Source organism: Hevea brasiliensis, chromosome 10 (genome assembly GCF_030052815.1).
Source record: "Hevea brasiliensis isolate MT/VB/25A 57/8 chromosome 10, ASM3005281v1, whole genome shotgun sequence".
Classification (NCBI taxonomy): domain Eukaryota; kingdom Viridiplantae; phylum Streptophyta; class Magnoliopsida; order Malpighiales; family Euphorbiaceae; genus Hevea; species Hevea brasiliensis.
The window spans coordinates 4789224-4812023 of NC_079502.1; the positions used below are offsets into that span (position 1 = coordinate 4789224).

Genomic DNA, 22800 nt, shown 5'->3' on the forward strand with positions numbered 1-22800 from the left:
ATAGAAATCATGACCACAGGGTCAAATTCATCAAAATTATACCCTTCATCCAAAGGGAAAACAGCAAGTTGTGATGATATTAGAAAAGAAGCGAAGGTACATGATTGGCGGGTCGCCCTGCCAATTCCAGATTGAATCATCCAAGCACATGTATTTAGTAAATATCACTCTTCTAGGGGTGATAAAAACAACAAATGCAAGGTACAAGATGATCACAATCTTTACATCTTGACTGCAAAGACTTACAAGCTCCACTGGATGAACTTACAAGACGAAATAACCTTATATTCAATATTTCATAACAAGTACAAGACATTTTCTTCAGCTTTACTCGTGGATCATCTTTACTCCACAGCTGCTCCTCCCTTAAAAACAATGACTGTCTTCATCAACCAACGAAGCTAATGCAGGAAAGGAACCCAATTACTAGCCCAAAACAAGTGCAATTCCTTTTCTCAACTAAAACCCTGATAGGACTCGGGATATGATCTCGACAACCAAGAATGCTTTAGCTTAATTATCAAAGCAAATATGCCATAGCAAAGGATATGCATAATCCCAACTCCTATGTACCTGTAGAGTCCATAATAGCCACACAAATGGATTAGTTCATGCTAGCAAGATTGAATACGTTTTAATTTGTTGCAACAGCCAGAAGGTGGCCACATAAGTTAAAAGTAGTCATGGTGCTGCCAATCTTTGAATTCCCTTTGCAGGTCAGAGGATTTAAATATAGGAAAATATAATTAAAAACAAAAAACTGTAGGAGTTGAATTAAAAATTAAAAAAATCCCCTATGGGAACGTGTTTAGATATCCAAGGATTTAAACTTTGAACTAGTTCAAATTGTATAACTATGAATCTCAACCTCTACAGGAGGGAAGCCAAAAATAAAAAAAATCCAATTTGAGTGTGTGCTTGAAACTGCATTTCTTTTTATTGGCATTTCAAATTCATTCTTAATCAACTTTCCATCCCAATTCATATGCCTAACTAATGATAAATGCGCGTGTTTATGTATATGTGTGTGTGTGTGTGTGTGTGTGTGTGTGTGTTTAATCTTAATCAATACACCAAAAACAATCGAGATCCCTCCAAATTTATGAAGATAAATGGAATCTTAAACAACTCAAAGTCATAATCTCTACCCCCTTTTCCTTTTCCTTTGAGGACAAAAAGGGATATCTTTGTTTCACATGATGCTGCAGATGATTACCCATACATTGGCATTCTGGCACTGCAATTAAGGGGGCTACCTTTTACTCAAAAATAGTCTACCCAGAAAGACAGAATCCAATAACATGTAAAGAAAACTTTGTTTGAATAGCCTCAGGTTCCACTAGCTAGTTAAATTTACAAATGTAAAATGGAAGAAAATCCAAAGGAACAAGAAACTTAGTTGGTTCACCTGGAGGTTATCCAAGTGTTTGGTCATGGATTCAAAACCCAAGACCTGTTGGCCAAGAATAGGAAAGAAGGAGGGGCATAAGAATCAGTTGAATCAGTTAAATTGAATGTAGAAGTGGTTCCTTAAACAAATCTTCAAGGGTTTGGATGCATATGCCTTACTTCATAATGATAATGATGGGGATGAAAACAGAAAATGATTACATACCATAAGGGAGCATATGGGGATGACAAGTCAAGAAATGGATATGGCCACCTATAAAAAGAGGGAAGAAAAAGCATGATCATGATGCATAAAAACTAAAATACAGAGAAATAATATAACAAATTTGTAATATAACTTTACCACATCGAAACACATGCATGGATGATCCACTGAAAGATGACAAATATACATGTCCACAAAATAAAATATGCAATCCGAAAGGTGGGAAACCGCTGGAAGGAAAAAATTGTAATTTATAATTGGCCATTAAGGAACGAAAATGAAAATCACCAATAACATTGAGAAATTAGGATTACCAAACTATTCAAAAATGTGTCCCCAACGAGTAAGACAGCATTGACAGAGTGCATGCAAGCATTCAGCTGCAGTTGAAAGAAAGAACACCATTTTAAGTGAAAAATTTTTGCAATAAAATGAGCCATCTAATTTGTAATATTTTTGAGCATACGCATAATGCTGCTAGTTCTTTGCAAGCTTTGCTTATGGCATGACTTGTTCAACGTAAAGTTGAGATTCCAAAGTTTAAAAGAAAATACTGCATGGTTTATGTAACATAAGCTCTTTGACATGAAAAGCTAAAAATATATGTACAATTTTGAGAAAAAAAATATTCTCTCATGAATTAAAGACTGTAACTTTATGGAATGGTTTCAGAAAAGAACTTCTATTCCACTTATCAGAAACACTTTCCAAGGCTAAGGTGAAGTATTATGTACTATCAGAACTTGAAACAACATACTGTGAATATCAACTATGTTTTAATTGAAGAATAATTCTGCACTGTGGTAGATAATGTACAATGCAACTATCTAATTACTAAACAGGACATGGTCCTCACAACCTTAAGTTGCTATCTTATAGTTGGGACCCACTATGATCCTTTATGCACCATCCAATACAGCAAGTAACAAGCAGTGAGATGATAGGCTGATACTTACAAAATCGAGAGTATAATATTTGGACATTACAAATGGATAAAGAATAAACCAGAATACAGTATCAGTGAGCACCACGGCACCTGCAGAAGTCTGCTCATACAAGGAAGAGAAATCAATTAGAGAGACATTTTAACTGCTTCACTTTACACAATGCCGTGCCAACTTTTAAACTATGCTTCAATAATAGAAGCAGCAAGGACAAAATTAGTTAAAAGGGAAAAAATGAATAATGAGCATGGGGAAAGCATTAAAATTGAATTAGAACAGGCACAAAGAATGGACAGACCAGACTATATGCATAATTTATCCCAAACTAGTTGATTTCTGCCCTGTCATGATAGGCACCAAGTTATCATGAACTTATGTAGCACGTACAAATTTGTGGAATCCTTATTTGACTTGACTTTGCCTCACTAAATACAATTACTTCATGTTAAACAAAATTTGCTATGGCATTTTTGATGAACCAACAGGTAGAATTGCTTGATTCTCAAAAGACCAAATTAGGCCTAGCAAGGTTCCCAAACAGCCGCAAGAAAGATAATTTTATTCTTAGTGCAATATGTCATGGAACCAAAGTTATTTGTTTGGGAAGTTGCTGATATTGATAACAGTCAATTCCTTAAGTTATGTTTATGATTAACTAAAGTTGAAGAGAAAAGTTCATGAATGTTAGAACAGTTGTACAAGTGTCACTTTAACTATAGCACTGTTACCAAATTGACATTCCTTGTATCTATAATCAACAATATTTTAATAGATAAATCTATAACCTGATTCCATAGTTAACATTATTCTGCTTTGCATGTATATAACATGCATATTTCCACCATCCTGCTTGCACATAAAATATGCACATTTCTGCTTCAACTATCTATCTATGGGAGTAGTTACTCACTATTGTTGCAAACAGATGATCCCATAAATCTTAATTATTAACTATCTGGGGCACTCTAGAAATATAGATGGTCTCAATGCCAAGTCAAAACTTGATTATGATTCAACAATTCACAAAACATGCTTAAAACAATTTTGCACACCATCAGTTGAGCAAAACCTCCCCTTCCCATCTGCCTATGTTCTCAGTGAACAACCACAGATATTTTCCACAAGACTATAATACAGAATTCTTTACTTTCTTTCCTCCCTTTTGGAAACTTTTGAAGTCAAGAATTCAAGGAGAGAGAAAATGAAGATAATGTACCAAGGCACCTGCTACAGGTGGAAAGAAAGAAAAACTTCAAAACCAAAGAATTAAAAACAAATTTTCAATGTTTGCACAAAAGCTGAAACAAACAATTCTAGATAAAAACTCACCTGAAAAATAATTTGAAAAACATAGCCCCATCGACCAGCAGTTAGGCGACCTCGAGGTTCTCCATTCATATCTAGACTTTTGGGCAAGTCAAATGTATCTGCAGTTTCCCCAAGTGCGGGAGCTGTATAGTGATCACCATTGAGTCCATGGCGATGTTTGCAACACCCATAAATGGATAATGAAGATCCAAGCTACAGATTGAAGTCAAGAGCTTAAACAACTTACGCAAACTGACACTAAAATAATCTAGAACATAAGAGCATTCCTCCTTCCAAAATTAATAAAGAAATTGAAATATTTACAAATTGATGGCTCTTATATTGACTCTCTTATGTTTGTCAATACAGGAACTAAAAACAATTCATTCCTAACAACTCTGGATAAATGAATAAACAAATTTGTACGGGAAACATACCGCAAAATAGATTGTGACCAAAGTAAAAGTCCACCTGTGTAGCGAAGAAGGAAAGCAGGAAAAATGAGCAAACTTAACAATTCTCTCTCTCCTTTTTGTTTAAACTCTCTTGGTTTAAACCTTATTTGCTTTATATTGAAATAACTTAAGTAAAATAAAAAAAAATACTGTGCAGCTTGATGACTTACTGAGTGTAGAAGTAAAAAATGCCAACTCCATCAACAACAGCGTTTGCTGTGATCAGTGAGAACATGATAATGAAAGCAATTATCCTAAACCCAAGCAACCAAGCAGGATGAAGTCCTTTTAGACATGTCTTCCAAGCTTCATCCTCATATAAAAATCCCGCACTTTCTTGCTGATTTTCTCTCCTCTCAGATTTTGATTTCCTTGATCCTTCATACTTCCATATTAGAATTGCCGCAAATATCATAGCAAGTAAGATAAATACTGCACAGATGGAGAACCTCCAGTTCAACCAGTAACTTAAAGTGGTTGTATCGGCAGTCATGACAGGCTGCCAAGTATGCTTTGAGGATCCTGTTAAGAAACTTAACAAATTATTGAATCTTGTTCAGTCAATCACTATAATTTCCGAATTAGTTTTCAATGCTCTACTTGGATTTGGCATGACAAAAAAGAGTCTACACTCAATGCAACTACGAGCTCAATTCAACAAGTAAAAAAAAAATTCATTAATTAAAGCAGATTAGATGAAACTGTAATTTAATAAAAGAATTTCTGCAGAGAAAAACTAGTGTCCGCGATTCAAAAATGTATTTAAAGAAACAAAAAAATCCCAAATTTCAGCTATGATGTATATGTAGGGTTGTGTTAAAGAAGTGAAAACTCAGAAGAAGTTCTAACTAATTCATCGCAAGAAAACCCATTACTGCAAAAATGGAAGAGTTTTCAACAAATTCAAGGAATAAAAAAGTGTAAAGTAAATTAACTAACCAGGAAATATAAAAGCAAAAAAAATTGCCAGAGAGACTTAAATTTACAAACAAATTTTGAAAAAATAAAATTGGCAAAAAACGCAGAAATGGTTTAATGTAGATAAGTGAATGCCAAGCCAACAACAACCTCAAAATTATCGGCAGTCATGACAGGCTGCCAAGTATGCTTTGAGGATCCTGTTAAGAAACTTAACAAATTATTGAATCTTGTTCAGTCAATCACTATAATTTCCGAATTAGTTTTCAATGCTCTACTTGGATTTGGCATGACAAAAAAGAGTCTACACTCAATGCAACTACGAGCTCAATTTAAAAAGTTAAAAAAAAATTCATTAATTAAAGCAGATTAGATGAAACTGTAATTTAATAAAAGAATTTCTGCAGAGAAAAACTAGTGTCCGCGATTCAAAAATGTATTTAAAGAAACAAAAAAATCCCAAATTTCAGCTATGATGTATATGTAGGGTTGTGTTAAAGAAGTGAAAACTCAGAAGAAGTGCTAACTAATTCATCGCAAGAAAACCCATTACCGCAAAAATGGAAGAGTTTTCAACAAATTCAAGGAATAAAAAAGTGTAAAGTAAATTAACTAACCAGGAAATATAAAAGCAAAAAAAATTGCCAGAGAGACTTAAATTTACAAACAAATTTTGAAAAAATAAAATGGCAAAAAACGCAGAAATGGTTTAATGTAGATAAGTGAATGCCAAGCCAACAACAACCTCAAAATTCAATGACCAACATCATGCAACTGTAAAAACAAAAATTTCCCCATTTCTTTTCATTTCCCATTTCCTTGAATGAAAAACTCAAGGGATAAAATATAAATACTAGAAGTGAGAAGCAATACAGGAACATGTTTGTATACAATTCAAGAACACAAAATAGAGATTCTTTATGGGCACAAATCATTAATGTTAAAACAAGATAGAATTATGGGCAGTTGAATTCCATTCCTAAAAGAAGAAAAACAAATAAAAGGCGCAGCACTTACTGCTTCCAAAGTGAAATGGTGATCACGCAAAAGAAGATGCTTTGCTTCTCTCAATCCTCCGTGGGAGAGAGAGAAAGAGAGCAATATAGCTACCTTAAAGGAATTTGTTTATTGGCCTCTTAGGATTAATAAAAAAAGAACTTGTCTGATTCTCCAAATCCTGAAAGACTGGAGAAGATTCAGTAGAGCAAATGGATTGCAAAATTGCAAAATTGCAAAATTTAGCTTCTGGGTATTGTTTTTCAAATGAAAAACAAAAAGGGTTGAACCTAGTTGTTGTAATCGCGTGCTGGATTGCCGGGACTGGGAGAGAGAGAGAGAGAGGGGCGAGTCTCTTGAGAATAAAAACCCACAAAGACAAAGTTGACAATAAAAGCCAATAGTGGGGCTTTGAAGAGTGACAGTTTGACACGATATTAGCAACTGACCAAACTAATAAGAACAAAAATTGCACTTTCTTCCTCATTTTCCCAATATACTAACACGTCCAGCCCCAGGGTTGTTGTTGGTTGAGATCCAATGAATTAATAATAAGTCAATTTTTTTTATTTTATTTTTATGTGGCTGTGAATTTTTTTACTTTTAAATTTTTTTTTTCTTTTATGAGATCCAATGAATTTATAGTAAGTCCTCAACATGCAATGAAATTATAGTAGTTTAATCCAAAAATTCTCAAGTATATACCATCAATGAGGTCGTAAAATTAACAAATCAACTGGTGTTTTCATTTGGGTGTTGTCTGAATTATTTATTTTTTATTTTTAAAAATATAATTTAATATTTTTTATATTTTATATTTTTATAATTATATTATAAAACATTAATAATAAAATTTCAACTGACTATAATTTTATTTTATGTATTAATAAATAAATAGATTAATCAATATATTATTTTTTTATTATTTTTGATATATATTAATAAAAAAATAAATAAATAAAAAATTACGTAACGTGACATTTTTTAATATATTATTAAAATTCTTATATTTAAATATAATAAAAAATATTTTTAAAAATAAATGCTTAAATTTTATAAATAATTTTTTAATGAATATATATATATATATATATTTAAATAATTCACTTTTTTTAATAATTAATTTTTAGAGATATTATGATAAGCATAAACTTAAGAATTTTAAAGTTATAAAAAAATTTAAATAATTATTAATATTTTTATATGAGGTAAAATTTTAATAATTGAAATTTAAAAATATTTAGATGAAATTAATATTTAATATAAGAAGTTAATTTTTATATTATGAAATATAAAAATTAGAAAAAATTATGTCATATAATATTTTTTAAATGTATTTTTAAAAGTAGGTGGCACATTTTTGTAAAACCACATATATATATATATATATATATATATATATATATAGCATTAAGAGAGGGGAATATGTGAAATTTGAATTTATGAATTTCATCTTATTGAAATTAAATAAAAATAGTAACAATTTTCCATTATTGAGTTAACCTACGTTGAAATATAAGAGACAGATTATAGTCCAAGTATTTTCCCTTTCAGAACTTTGGTTAAAAAAAAAAAAAGTTCTCATCCAAAGAGATTTTCGAGTTGAACTGAACTGATCCTTACATTGCCAACGACCCTGCAATTAAGTTTGGGTACAAACCATTCTCTTCCGAAGATGGTGAATTGGCACAAGACACAAGTAGTTGGTTTATCAATCCTCAACTCCCAGGGCATTAATGGTTACCAATTATCAACTTCACAAGAGAGCCCCTCCAAAATTGTCCAATCAATTATCATCCCTTTGTCTTACAATGGGGAAAGACATATCTGTGACACAGCAAAAATCATAAACAGAATAACAGTCCTTTCATTTACTCTACAGATTTACACCATAGGTAGACTTGCTGGTGGCAGTGAGTTGCTGAAATTTCACTGCTTTTAAGCAACTTACATGTACAGCCTTCAGAAATAGACAAGCTCAAATCTTCCGACCACCTTTTTCTCCAAATATTACTGATCTTTTATACTGTACCAACCTCTTCGATTTTCATGACAATGTAACTACCACTTGTAACAGTAACATCAGCAATTTCATTCTTCTCGATCGAGTTCTTCTGCTATCAGATCAACAGGTAATGATCCTAGAGGGACTGAAGCATCTACTTCTTCAAAAGAGTCACTATCATAATATTCATCATCTTCATACTCATCATCATAATGTGTGCCATCTTCAACAAAACTTTCACTAGGCGAACCATCTTCAAATGCTGACATTATATTATTGGCACCATCCTCGTTAGACAAAATTACAGCTGGATAGGAGTGTTCTGTAGCTTGTGAAATGTTCTCGAATTCCTCTACTTTCCTCAGAAGATCATCAGGACCAAGGTTAATCTCATCCAGCAAGATTGCCTTGCTTGCCTCAATTGCACGCTTCCACAGGGATATCATTTTTGGGCTTGACCTCACTATATTAGCATCAGGATTACTACAATCATCATTAAGCTTGCCTGAAAAGCATCATGGAAACAATTCTGAGAAATCATGATGTAATATTATGGAGATGTTTCTTATTGAAACCTAGGAGAAAAATTAGTTACTCATGTCCATTTATTGTCAACCATTAGCATCAAACAATTGACAAGGTAGAACTGCATAAAGTAAACTACCTCTTCCCAAACAGTTAATTTAACTATGAGAAACGCAATTTCTAGGAAACTACTATGGTGCAACGTCTGATAGGTATCTTATCAATCTTATCAGAATAACTGACTACACAACCCAGTGGAGATTCTGAGTTTCTAATCTTCACCAAATCTAACAGTTCTAGTGGCCAAAAGAAGCTTCACTCTACTTGATTGCAATGCACTCCACTGTGTTCCATTGTGATTGAGATGAACTATTCATAACACTAGTATTGGTGAGCGCTCCATATATGCCTAGGATATATCCACCTTGACTTCTTGTCAATCATCTAAGAGCTAACACAACTATTGTCCTATCTTGCAACCAGGCAACATTATTACTTGGGGACGACGCTAAGAGTCGAGACCACAAACTATTCAAAATTAAGTGCCTTGCAGTTCCAGTGTATAAAATAAACATATTTCAAAACACAAGGTTCATCCCACAAAAAAAAAAAAAAAAAGGAAGTGGCTGAGAGAAATTATTGTAGCAATTAAACTCCTTGATCACTGCAGTCTGCAATAAAAGTTGTGGTTTTCTAAAAGAAATTATGCAAATGTAACTTCTATTCCTTTTTCTAAAAATATACCTGAACCATTTGTAATATCAACTTCAACAGGAATTGAAACTGAAGGAACTTCTGGGTACATTGATTTCCAGTTTTGACCCCTCCACATTAATATCTGCTCATCATCAAAAGACAATAGCACACACGGAACCAGTTCCTGCTAAGAAATGAACAGGGAAATGCAATGCTTAGAAAGCTTAGCCATGTCATCTAGAATAGTTAAGGCCACAGTGTAAAGAAAACAAATAAACTGCACTAGATGATGCTCAATTTTCAACAGATTATTCCATACTTACAAGTAACTGCTAATTGATTTGCTGTTTTATTGAGTGCACTATAACAATATAGCACTATATCTTCAAATGATTTGAAATGTAAGCAAGTTTCCTCAACATAAAAAACTAAACTGGTGGTTAATTCCTTAACCCCCCCCCCCCCCCCCCCCCCTTTCTCTCTCTCTCTCTCCTCCTCCTCCCTTTTTTTTTTTAAAACCCTTCATTTTTTTTTTTGGGACAGAAGCAAGACTTTCATACTATTGCTTTCTCAAATGCACGCATGAACCTTAATGGGTGTAGAAAGAGATGATTCTCATATATTTCAATTAATCTGTACATGGGTATTTATATACAATTGATTCCTATAATTGTGTTATACTAATTAGGAAGAAATCCTAAATAGGAATACAGAATACAGAATATACACAGAAATAATATAATGATTGACTTTCCATAACACTCCCCCTCAAGTTGGAGCATAGATGTTAATCATGCCCAACTTGTTACAAATGTAGTCAATCCTAGCTCCATTCAGAGCTTTTGTGAAAATATCTCCTAACTGCTCTCCAGTTTTGATATGTCCTGTTGAGATGATCTGTTGTTGAATCTTTTCACGAACAAAGTGACAATCAATCTCAATATGTTTGGTCCGCTCATGAAATACCGGATTAGAAGCAATATGGAGAGCAGCTTGATTATCACACCACAATTTCGCAGGCAGGGGGGTCTTAAAACCTGTCTCATCTAGTAATTGAAATATCCACATTACCTCACATACTGATTGTGCCATGGCTCTGTATTCGGATTCAGCACTAGATCGAGAAACTACACTCTGCTTCTTGCTTTTCCAAGACACCAAATTTCCTCCAACAAAAACGCAATATCCAGTAGTTGACCTCCTATCAACCTTAGATCCAGCCCAGTCGGCATCTGAAAAACATTCAACATTTAAATGCCCATGATTACCATATAACAAACCTCTTCCTGGAGCTCCCTTCAGATAGCACAAGATTTGTCCCAAGGCTTCCCAATGAGCAACAGTTGGGGAAGACATAAACTGACTTACCACACTAACGGCATAAGCAATGTCAGGACGAGTGACAGTAAGGTAGTTCAATTTTCCTACCAATCTCCTGTATCTCTCTGGATCTTCAAACAACTCACTATCCCCTGCTAACAGTTGTAAATTTGGAGTCATTGGTGCACTACAAGGCTTAGCACCTAATTTTCCTGTCTCTGTCAATAGATCAAGGACATATTTTCTTTGAGATAAGAAAATACCCTTCTTACTTCTCATAACTTCAATACCCAAAAAATACTTTAATAATCCCAAGTCTTTGGTCTGAAACTGGGTTTGGAGGAAGGTTTTAAGAGATGAAATACCTGCAGAGTCACTCCCAGTGATGATAATGTCATCCACATAGACTACCAGGAGAATTAGACCCGACCTCAGTTGCTTATAAAATCTTGAGTGATCTCACTTACTCTTTTGCATACCAAATTCCTGTACTGCTTCACTGAATCTCCCAAACTAAGCCCTAGGACTTTGTTTCAAGCCATAAAGAGACTTCCGAAGCCTACAAACTTTACCCAACTCCCCCTGAGCAACAAACCCAGGTGGTTGCTCCATATACACCTCCTCCTGAAGATCACCATGAAGGAAGGCATTCTTGATATCCAATTGGTGCAGGGTCCAATCATATGTAGCTGCTAAAGAGATAAACAAGCGAGCAGTAAGTTTAGCTACGGGAGAAAAAGTGTCAGAGTAATCAACCCCATATGTCTGAGCATATCCTTTTGCTACAAAGCGTGCTTTTAATCTAGCTACAGAACCATCAGGATTTACCTTTACTGTAAATACCCATTTGCAACCAATAGCTTTCTTACCAGTGGGCAAAGGCAACAGTTCCCATGTACCATTAGCATCTAAAGCCTCCATTTCCTCTTTCACAAGAAGACACCAGCCGGGATGAGACATTGCCTCACCAACAAATGATTAGGGATGGGAATAGAGTCTAAAGAAGTAACAAAACACCGAGAACAAGAAGACAATTGATTATAAGAAACAAAAGAAGAGATAGGGTAAGTACATGAACGCTTACCTTTACGAAGAGCAATGGGTAAGTCTAGATCAGAATCATGATCAGTATGAGGTACAGGATCTCCCAACGAAGTAGGGTGGAGGATCTCGAGTCGGGAATCTCAATCTCCTGGAATAAACATGAACAACGGAGGCCGAGTAGGTCTAGAGACGGAAGAAATAGGTGTGAGAGAGGACTAGATATTGGTTGGACAAGATATATTAAGATATCATCTTCCTCCCCACGACTCTCATACAGATGATTGAGAAAAAAATGGAGTGGACTCAAAAAATGTGACATCTGCAGAAACAAGATAACGATTAAGAGTAGGAGAGAAACAACGGTACCCTTTTTGGATCCGGGAGTACCCAAGGAAGACACATTTGAGAGACTTTGGATCCAATTTAGTAACCTGCGGACGAACATCACGTACAAAACAAGTACAACAAAAATACGGGGTTCAACGGAAACAAAGATTTTGTAGGGAACAAAGCGAAGATAAGGAATATCCCCATTAAGGACAGAAGAAGGCATACGATTGATCAAAAAACATGCCGTAGAAACTGCATCCGCCCAAAAGTGTTTAGGAACTTTCATCTGAAAAAGAAGAGCACGAGTTACCTCAAGAAGATGCCGATTTTTTCTTTCGGCCACGCCATTTTGGGATGGGGTATCCACACGGAAGACGATGAAGAATGCCATTTTGTGTCATATAAGACTGAAATTGTCTTTGAAAAATATTCTTTAGCATTGTCACTTCTTAATATGCATGTAAATATTAAATTGAGTTTTGATTTCATTACAAAAGGCACAAAAGATAGAAAACAACTCAGAACGATTCTTCATTAAATATAACCAGGTAACACGAGAGTAATCATCAACAAAAGTAACAAAATAACGAAATCCAGTTTTAGAAGTAACAGAACAAGGACCCCAAACATCAGAATGAACTAACTCAAAAGGGGATGAAGCCCGTTTATTGACTCTAGACACAGAAGGCAAACGATGATGTTTTGCAAACTGACACGACTCACATTCTAGTACTGATAAAGACTTAAACTGAGGACACAACTTCTTCATGGTAGACAAAGAAGGATGACCCAATCTACAATGAGCTTCAAGAGGTGTTAAGGTACTGGAGCAAACAAGCGATCGCGGTACATGATTTTCATGAATGTAGAGACCACCTGACTCACGTCCTCTACCAATAATCTGCCGTCGTAAGATCACAAACAAACACCGATCGTAAAAAAGGAAATAGAACAATTTAAGGTACGAGTAAGTTTACTAACAGAAAGTAGATTAAAAGAGAAATTTGGTAGACACAAAGCAGATGACAAAGAAATTGTGAAGTCGGATTCGCGATTCGAACCCATGACACAAGAAGTAGAACCATCGGCTAAAGTAAATGAGAGAAGTGGGATTAGACGAAAAGTAGATAGAAGACTAGAATTACCTGTCATGTGATCTGTTGCACGTAATCAATAACCCATTTGGATGAGGAAGACACAAGGCATGTAGTGGATTTACGACTCGTGATCGCAGATGATAGGGAACTGGTAGGCTTTAGAGATGCACGATCTTTGGGAAAAGCGTGCAAAATCCTCTGCGGATACCAAAGCAGTTTTCTCGGAGGAAGATCTTGTAGAATCCTCTCACGCCATATTTGCCATCTGTGATCGCGATTTTTCCTCTGAAGTTGCGGACAATTATATTTTGTATGGCGGGCTCATGACAATAATAACAAATGACTCCTCTTGAGTCTGATTAGAACTAGCCTCTCCATTACGCTGATTACTTACATTTGCTGTAATTCCTCCTCTACTTCCTCTTCTATTACCACGTTGTCCATTTGGATTACGGCTAATAAGAGCACTCTTGACAGTGTGAAGATTGGGTACTCTGCACGAAGGACCCGTGTGAATGTTTCATGCAAAGAGGAAATCTCGAATCGAAAGAATCGAGATTTAGCGATCTCATACTCAAGGAAGGCACAAGAAAACTCATAATGACCAGTTGCTCCGTTGGGCTCTTGAACTTTCACATCGTAACTAAAAGGCAACAATACATTAAGTTCCTCATATACCCGCTTAAAATCCATAAAATAAGCCGTGAGAGACTTATTCTCTTTCTCAAGACGGTAGAATGCCTTACAAACATCATAAATACGGAGATATTCCCTTTACGAATCTGAGAAAATCTAAGTAATCCATCAATTCCTTAACAAATTCCACGGTGATTAATTAAACTAATTACCTCACCGTGAATCGAGTTCAAGCCGCAAAAACAACCGAGCATCCTCCCTTAGCCAAGTTTGTTGTGTATCATCGTAGGTGGATCTTTAGTAAGGTGATCATCCTTATCAATGCTACGCAAATAGACCCTAATGATCTTACTCCACTCCGGATAATTCGAACCATTAAGTTTGTGTTCCGTGATCTTAGTCATCATCTAATCACATCGTAAATAACATTCTTATTGTCCGCCATTTGTTGAGACAAAGAAAACTAACCAAACGCTAATCCAAAGTCTTGTGACAACAAAATAATCCAAAATCACAAATCAAGCAAATACCGAAATAGGATCTGAGAGCCAAACCTCAGAAGTCCTTTAATGGTGTACTGGATCAGGCAACAACACACAGTGGTGGAATGAGGGGATTGAGGCGACGCTGGCAATGTTGATCGGAGTCGAAGCAGGCCGGCGGCCAAGGTCTCTCTGGTGGGTGGTGAGAACAAATAATCACCCTAGATAGATGACCTGCTTTGATACCATGTAGAAAGAGATGATTCTCATATATTTCAATTAATCTGTACATGGGTATTTATATACAATTGATTCCTATAATTGTGTTATACTAATTAGGAAGAAATCATAAATAAGAAATCCTAAATAGGAATACAGAATACAGAATATACACAGAAATAATATAATGATTGACTTTCCATAACAATGGGCGAGGACAAGATCCAATTGGATAAGCACGACTGTTAGGGTTATTGGTATGCTGTACTAAAAGAGAGGTTGGTTCCCAGGCATTTGAAGAATTCTTTCCAAAATAAGCTTATAGAAAGCTTATCTCTGTCAGAAATAATAGAAACAAGTGCCCCATGGAGCTTATAAATGTTGTCCAAAAAGAGTTTGGCAACTGAGGAAGCCGAAAATGGATGTGCAAGAGGAAGGAAATGGCCATACTTGGTAAATCTACAAACCACTACCAAGATGGTGTCTTTACCATTTGACTTAGGCAATTGCTCAATAAAATCCATGGAGAGACGTTGCCAAGCTTGGGATGGCAATGGTAAAGGTTGGGGCAACCCTGGCATGGAACAAGTTTCTGTTTCATGTCTAGCACATTGATGACATTGTCTCACCCACTGCAGAACATTAGATTGCATACCAGGCCAATAAAAATGTTTCTTCAACTTCTGGCAGGTGTTATTAATCCCTGAATGACCGCCTAAAGAAAAGTCATGATAAATGGAGATCAATTTCTGCCTTAGTGCTGTAGAATTCCCAACATAGACCTTGTTCTTGTAATACAAAAGACCCTGCTTGTAGTGAAAAGAAGGTACTGCTGTCCCATCAATTGCTAATTGAGTAATTAACTCTTTAGCTCTATCATCTTGCTCATAACTAGCCACTATAGAAGTGATCCAAATAGGAAATAGACTAGAAATCACAACATATAATTGCTCATCATGTGAAAAAGATCTTCTAGACAATGCATCTGCAACCTTATTCTCAACTCCCTCTTTATACAAAATTTTATAGTCAAGGCCAAGTAACTTTGAAATCCCTCTTTGTTGAAGCTTAATGTGCAACCTTTGCTCCAATAAAAATTTGATGCTCTCATGATCAGTTTTGATGAAAAAGGTACCTTACTCTAGGTAATGTCTCCATTTAGAGACAGCAAAGGTAACAACTAGTAGTTCTTTCTCATAGACTGAAGTGCTTGAGTTCTTGGCCAAAAAGGTTTGGAAATATAAGCTATGGGATGACCCCCTTGTTGTAATACAGCTCCCATGCCCTTATCACTTGCATCTGTTTCAACCACAAAGGGTTGAGAGAAATCTGGCAAACCCAAAATAGAGGCAGAAGCCATAGCTTCCCTAAGTTGCTCAAAAGGCCTGCTGACTTGCATTAGTCCAAACAAACCCATCATTCTTTAGCAAATCACTAAGAGGTTTGCTAATGAGAGCTTTACAAATTTCCTGTAATACCCTGTAAGACCAAGAAAGCTACTTAATTCCTTCACATTTTAGGAGTAGGCCATGAGACCATGGACTGAATTTTTGCTGGATTAGTGGAAACACCAATAGCAGAAATTATGTGGCTCAAATAATCAATAGAAGTCTGCCCAAAAGAGCATTTTGAGAGCTTAGCATATGGGTGCTGCTCTTGAAGCACTTTAAAGATTTCTTCCAAATGAGTAAGATGTTACTACATAGTGCTGCTGTAGATTAAAATGTCATAAAAAAATACAAGCACAAATCTTCTCAAATAAGGCTGGAAGATATGATTCATTAGTGCTTGAAAAGTAGCTGGGGCATTGGTTAAGCCAAAGGGCATGACCTTAAACTCAAAATGGCCATGGTGACAGTCTTATGAATGTCAATAGGTTTCATTCTTATTTGATGGTCCCCTGCTCTAAAGTCAATCTTCGAAAAATACTTCTCACCATGCAACTCATCTAACAAATCATCAATGATAGGAATAGGAAACTTGTCCTTGACAGTCAGGTCATTGAGCTTCCTATAATCTATACAAAATCCCCATGAGCTGTCCTTTTTCACTAAAAACATAAGTGATGCAAAGAGACTCTTACTAGGCTAAATTATAGAGGAATCAAGCATCTCAGTCACCAGCCTTTCTATCTCAGCCTTTTGATAGAGTGAATACCTATATGGTCTCACATTTACTAGTTGAGAACCAAGTAATAAAGGAATTGCATGATTGTGAGTCCAAAATGGTGGTAACTCCTTAGGTTCTTCAAATAAACTACTATAATTTTGCAACAGTAATTGTAAAGAGGATAAGGAAGGAGATACACTTGAAGTCACAATCATACAATGATTCTCAACTAAATTAGAATTTTGAAACTAAATACAGAACACTGGTGTAGTAAAATCTGCACCTTGTTTGTGCATTAATTGAGAATAGGAGCTGCAAGACAATAAGGGAACTTCTTTAGTAAATTTTTCTTTCCCATAAAGGGTAATTAACTGTCCATCCTTCTTAAAAGAAATCTTTGCAGCTTCAAAATCAAAAAGAATGGGGTTGAAGCTTTTCATCCGATCCACTCCTAAGATAATGTCAAAGCCCCCAAGGTCCAATATCATCATGTCAAAGGAAAATTTGTTGTTCTGAATTTTCCATGTGAATCTCTGACAAATTAAGGAACTAGAAACCTTCTACCATCAGCTACCACAATAGAAGTAGTTGGTGCCTCCACTAAAGGCAATTTTAACTCTTCAGCAACTCCCTTATCAAGGAAATTATTGGCACTACCACTGTCAACAAGAATGACTAACTGCCTATTCTTGAAAGTTCCCGACACCTTAATAGTATTAGCTCCTTGACTTTCCTTCATTGCATGTACTGAAAGTGTCATTTCTTTCATTTGGTTCCCCAAATTTAACTCATTTCCCATATCAAAACATCCCTCCTCAACTGGTTCTTCTTCTTGCTCCTCCTCTACTTGAATTGCCATCACTGCCTTTGGTTTACAAGTGTGACCAGGGAAGTACTTCTCACCACATCTATAGCAAGGTTTGAAGGTATTGAAATGGATTTATAGGTCACAAGATTAAAGGTATTGGATTAGTGAATGGTCTAGATTTTTTGGTATTTTTTACTAACTGTTCTTGTAGTCTAGCACTTTCAAAGGCTTGGCATAGGGTAGTAGGTTTCAACATTCTAATTATAGGTCTTATATCATCCCTTAACCCCCCAATGAATCCAAACAAAAAAAAAAAAAACTTCTCCAAGCCCTAGCATAAAATTCTCCATTCTAATCCTCAAATCTATCTTGGTATTCTTCCACACTAACATCTTGCCTAATCTTCATAAATTCCTCCATAACATCTTCCAAACCCTACTCCCCAAATTTAGCATACAAACCCTTCTCAACCTCTTCCCACACATCAATCCTCTCTCCTTTAACCCAATTACGGAACCATGCATCTGCCCTTTCCACCAAAAAGAGACTAGCAATACTCACCATTAATTCTCTAGGAACCTTATAGACTTCAAAATATTTCACACACTTCCTAATCCATGCCCTAGGATCCTTGCCATCAAAAGTAACTAGTTCAACTTTAGGGAGAGTGTTAGAGTTACCTTCAGAATCTAGAGCAATTAAAGATTGAAAGCTACCGCCCTGATCCCTCTGCTGATTCCTTGGCATGGGCAAAACCCCCCTATCCTCATTTCCTGCCACCATCCTGTCTCCAACATTGGTTCCTTTGCCCTTATTATTTATCAAATTCAACAATAAGGGTTTCAGTTCATCAAGGATTGCATTCTTGATGTTCATAGAACCTGCTTCCATCTCTTCTTCGATGTTCATCCTCATAACTGCCTTAATTCCCTTCACCTCAGCTCTCACCTCCTCAAAATCCCTTCGAGAGGTCTCTCTCAAGAATTGCTCCTCCAACTCTACCATCCTCACAGCTTCAGCACTCACCACCTGAGATCTAGACATGATGCGAGTCCCAACAATAATTTCCAAATGATGCCCACTAATCAACGTCTTTCTGATACCAATTGTTAGGATTATTGAACCCTAAAAAGTATTCCTTTCTAAAATAGAATAACAACAGAAGAAGAAAAGGGAGAAATTATAGAAGAAAGAGAGTTGGAAACAGATAGAAAAAGATAAGAAGAAAGGAGGAAGGGGTTTATTATTGTGTAATGATTATTCACTGATTACACTAGGCTGTTATGACTGTTTTAATATAGCAATAACTGCTACAAGTAACTGTTCCAGCCAAAACTCATCCCTACCAACTCGTGCCAGCTGTTCTAACAACTGATGCTAGCTCATTTAACTACACTAGGCTTATTCTTTCTAAACCTTGTTTTCTTGTATGTAACAAAGAGCTAGCAACGGAAAATTTCTCCTTTTAGCGAGCCTCATCCAAGACAAGGTGGAATATGTTATTTGAATTGTGGCTTGATTTTTCACATAACTACTGCTTCAGCCTGTGCTGTGGGGTAGGCCTCCTTTCCTCTGCATACAGCTTGAAACTAGCATCTCACATAAAGAGTAGGTGTTAATTGCCCTAAAAAGCATTTAACATAAGCCCAATCATGTGGGAAATAAACTCAGCCCTCTCTTTAGTTCAATGAAAGGACCAGGGAAAGAGAATAAATGATATACTTAAGTCCAACCCGCCCTTTTATTTTGAACATTACCAAGCAACCTAGAATCTAAGAAAAGCTGAGAAAACAATATCTACACAATAAAGGAGAAGACCCTAAAGGGCTCAAAATAATCACTTCAAATCAGACAACTAAAAAGAGTATATCAACATTTTAATATCATATCATCACAATTTCAGGGAAAACTAAATCAAGTATTTCAGTTTGTACTAAAATCCTAGCACATTAAAAATCAGTAAAAAATTCACATTTATTCTATAAATGCTTTATTTGCATCAAGTTATGAGAAAACATTCTCTTCTTTTTACCCCTTTAGTGAAGATAAATTGTTCTCAACTTTTATGCCAAATAATGTTTCATGCAATTGGCACCAAAACAGGCTACTTTATGCAGCATAAGGAGTTAAGGCCAAAGGAAGTTTATAGACCTTAAGCTTAGCACCCAACTTCTTGTAATCACTTGGATTCATCCCTTTGCAGTCAATCTTCACCAATGGACTTCCTTCAAAAGCAGTCCTAACATCTCTCACCAAGGTAATGTAAACTCCATTTTTGGCTGCAATTTGAATGAATAAATAAGCTATTTGAACTAATCACTCACTAAGATAGAGAATGGTTCTTAATGATGGACACATAACCTTGTCATAAAAAAGGTCAATGTATATTTGTGTACATATACTGTCAAAACAAATCGAGTGTTGACAAAATATAAGCAAGCATTGAAGATTTTGAATATATCAACTGACTCGGAAAACAAACTAGAACAAAAAAACTACAAATTTGGCGCAGATAACATATTTGGTTTACACCACATTAAGAAGGCATGAAAAGTAACAAATATGTGGGAAGTGAAGTGCCATCCAAGACATCCTTTTGGAATTACAATAATTTAGATCGATCATTTTAAGCCCAAAGCTGAGTTACTTGCAACATAAGCAACAAGAAACTGGGCTATTTTTATATGAATAAATTGTGGATGACTTACCTAATTTACATATTGGCAAAAGATTCTTTCCTTTCTTCCGAAATTCATCAGCTTCAGTTTTTGTCAATCCTTCAGGAGCTTCTTGGATAAGTTTTGGGTAAACAGGAGCTGCTGGTTTCCAGAGCATAATTGGGTATTGTGGACGAGTTCGATGGTCATAGTGTCTGCCACGAAAAAGGAATACTACACCGCCAACTCTATGAATGACGACTCCTCCAGTTTTTTCCTAGCATTATGCCTCAAAGAAATTACATAGGCACAGCGTAGTATATTCATCATCAAACTTAAGTTACAATGAATGAAATAATCACCATATTTTAGTAACACTTTAAATAAACAATATTATGCAGGCATCTATTGCCTAGAATAACTAGAGTGTAGTGGTGATAAGGAATCAAGCACACCTCCAAATGACGGCAAACATTATCCATATCCACCGTCGGAATGCCCTTACAACGAACTTTACACACAGGCGTCCTTTTCCAATGTGTATGTATCAACTCCAACATATTATGAGTCAGTCCATCCCTCCCTACCCAGTAGAGAAATTAAGCACATTCCAGTTTGAATTCTGGCACTTTCATAGGGCTTAAAGGTCCAAATGGATTGAAATTGAAGCAAGTCAATAACCTACCGAGATTAACCTGGCGATTATCAGACAAGAGAGGCTTAATAAGCATTTTAATTTCCCATTTCTTCAAGGGTTCCCCGAGTATCTCCCTTCTCGATTTCCCTTCCTCTGGAGACTTCCGCAACGGGAAGGCAACAGCCACTTCCACGTACTTCGCCCCTTCTTTATCAGGTGGAGGAACATTAAACGAACCGAAAAGCGGGATCTTTTTCTTCGACTTCTTCAACGGGGCTTTCCCCGTCCACGGTCTTGGCATCGTGGGAGGCGCGAACGGCAAGAAAGCTGGCTCGCGGATGGCAACCGGCTTGACTTTAGGAGTCTCGGAGTAGCTATACTGGAACTCGAACGGAGCCCCTGGAAGGAGATAGGAGACACCATTCTCACCAACGAGGACTGAGCGGTCGCCCTCTGATGACACGACGCCGTCTTTCACTGGCTTGTAGTACTTGGTTCGACGGTGGGGGAGCTTGAAGGCTGGGGAGGAAGGCGCAGTTTGAGGATTTTTGGATTTTTTGAGAGGAGGAGGGTATTTGGGAATGGGTATGGGTGGTTGGGGAGGAGAGGTAGATGCTGTAGGGTCGTTTCGTGGTGGGTTTGATGGGAGTGAAGAGAAGAGGTTGAGACCTGGCAGAGAAGACACAATCGCCATTGAAGTACCTTACCTCAATTCTCTACCTCTACGGGCATTTCCTAATGTAGAATCAGTTATCGGAGCTCAGATGCTTTTCTGCTTTTTCAGTTGCAGAATGAGGACGATAAGAGCTATGGATATAATATGATATTTCGATTATCTAAACGACGCCACTTTGATGAAATGTTTTACAAGTTGCAGCCTTTCCCAAAACGTTACCGTATACATAAAACGCCGCCGCTTTTCTTATGTTCTTGTTTCCACGTGTTTCGCTCTGATACTAGCATTACCAAATTTTCATGCATGCGCAATGGATCAAATCACCTCTCCGCAAACCCTAAACTCATAACGCCTCACATATAAATTCCTCTTTACCCCTGTTTCCTTCTTCTACCCCAAATTCCCCACTTTTCTACCTATCTTCTTCTCTGCAACCATGCAGATCTTCGTGAAAACCTTAACGGGGAAGACGATAACACTAGAGGTTGAGTCATCAGATACCATCGACAATGTCAAGGCCAAGATCCAGGACAAGGAGGGCATCCCTCCCGATCAGCAGCGGCTGATCTTCGCTGGGAAGCAGCTTGAGGACGGCCGCACTCTTGCGGACTATAACATCCAAAAGGAGTCCACTCTTCACCTGGTGCTTCGTCTCCGCGGCGGCGCAAAGAAGAGAAAGAAGAAGACTTATACTAAGCCCAAGAAGATCAAGCACAAGAAGAAAAAGGTGAAGCTCGCCGTTCTCCAGTTCTACAAGGTCGAGGACTCGGGGAAGGTGCAGAGGCTGAGGAAGGAGTGCCCGAATGCTGAGTGTGGAGCTGGGACTTTCATGGCCAACCATTTTGATAGGCACTACTGCGGCAAGTGTGGCTTGACTTATGTTTACAACAAGGCTGGTGGCGATTAGATTTTTTATAATGCGTTTTTGGTTTGTTATAATGGATTTGGTAATTTAAAGTTTGGTACTTTTTGCGTAATTTTCAATAGATGAGTATTGGATTTTATCTTTTTGTTGGATAATGGATATTAATAGATGGATTTTGTTGGTTTAGTTGCTTAATATAATTATCTGGGTCCAAGGATTAATTAGTTTAGCTATCTTGTGTTTTAAATTTTGGTATATGATTTGGTGTGCTCGCCATTTTATTGCTTGGAATTTGATTGAGGTTTGGCTGTTCAATGCTTGATGGTTTTATTTTTGCTCGAGGTTTTGATATGCTTTTGAGTATTGAGTGCATAAGTGTATTAGTTCTGACTTTTTTTTTATACTAGTAACATCGTCATCCTTTTAGTGCTATATTGCTACCTTGTATGATTTTTGTA

The 22800-nt window shown here is 36.5% G+C and overlaps 3 protein-coding genes across 5 annotated transcripts; 1 reads left to right on the forward strand and 2 right to left on the reverse strand.

The window, feature by feature from the left end:
• Positions 1-36: 36 nt before the first annotated feature.
• On the reverse strand, positions 37-6656 carry LOC110631683 (uncharacterized). Of its 3 annotated transcripts, none has more exons than XM_021779591.2 (9): positions 6258-6652; positions 4493-4855; positions 4305-4338; positions 3889-4080; positions 2572-2661; positions 1930-1995; positions 1754-1845; positions 1616-1663; positions 37-573 (listed from the first exon to the last, which is right to left on the reverse strand). In XM_021779591.2, the coding sequence occupies exons 2-9, from the start codon at positions 4813-4815 to the stop codon at positions 456-458; spliced, it is 963 nt and encodes a 320-aa protein (XP_021635283.1). In that variant the 5' UTR covers positions 4816-4855; positions 6258-6652; the 3' UTR covers positions 37-455. The 3 variants fall into 3 exon arrangements, with proteins under 3 accessions (XP_021635283.1, XP_057984961.1, XP_021635287.1); XM_058128978.1 differs by having other exon boundaries at positions 4493-4844; positions 6258-6651; XM_021779595.2 differs by lacking the exon at positions 1930-1995 and having other exon boundaries at positions 4493-4844; positions 6258-6656.
• A 1351-nt stretch (positions 6657-8007) lies between these two features.
• LOC110631630 (CRS2-associated factor 2, chloroplastic) lies at positions 8008-21596 on the reverse strand. Its single transcript, XM_058128981.1, is given in 6 exon segments — positions 8008-8770; positions 9511-9646; positions 19659-19786; positions 20216-20441; positions 20620-20747; positions 20850-21596. Coding segments are annotated over 6 exon segments (1707 nt in total). The 5' UTR covers positions 21496-21596; the 3' UTR covers positions 8008-8327.
• A 246-nt stretch (positions 21597-21842) lies between these two features.
• LOC110631633 (ubiquitin-40S ribosomal protein S27a) lies at positions 21843-22571 on the forward strand. Its single transcript, XM_021779532.2, has one exon. The coding sequence runs from the start codon at positions 21914-21916 to the stop codon at positions 22382-22384; it is 471 nt and encodes a 156-aa protein (XP_021635224.1). The 5' UTR covers positions 21843-21913; the 3' UTR covers positions 22385-22571.
• The last annotated feature ends 229 nt before the right edge of the window (positions 22572-22800 follow it).

What these genes read in the sequence shown, in the direction of transcription:
- LOC110631633 (XM_021779532.2), top strand. Translation starts at nt 21,914, where the DNA reads ATGCAGATCTTCGTGAAAACCTTAACGGGGAAGACGATAACACTAGAG.
- LOC110631683 (XM_021779591.2), bottom strand. Translation starts at nt 4,815, where the DNA reads ATGACTGCCGATACAACCACTTTAAGTTACTGGTTGAACTGGAGGTTC. An exon ending in TGGTCACAATCTATTTTGCG is followed by an intron (nt 4,081 to 4,304) that starts GTATGTTTCCCG and finishes TTCAATCTGTAG; the next exon opens with CTTGGATCTTCATTATCCAT. An exon ending in TTTTTCAAATTATTTTTCAG is followed by an intron (nt 2,662 to 3,888) that starts GTGAGTTTTTAT and finishes TTGTATGAGCAG; the next exon opens with ACTTCTGCAGGTGCCGTGGT.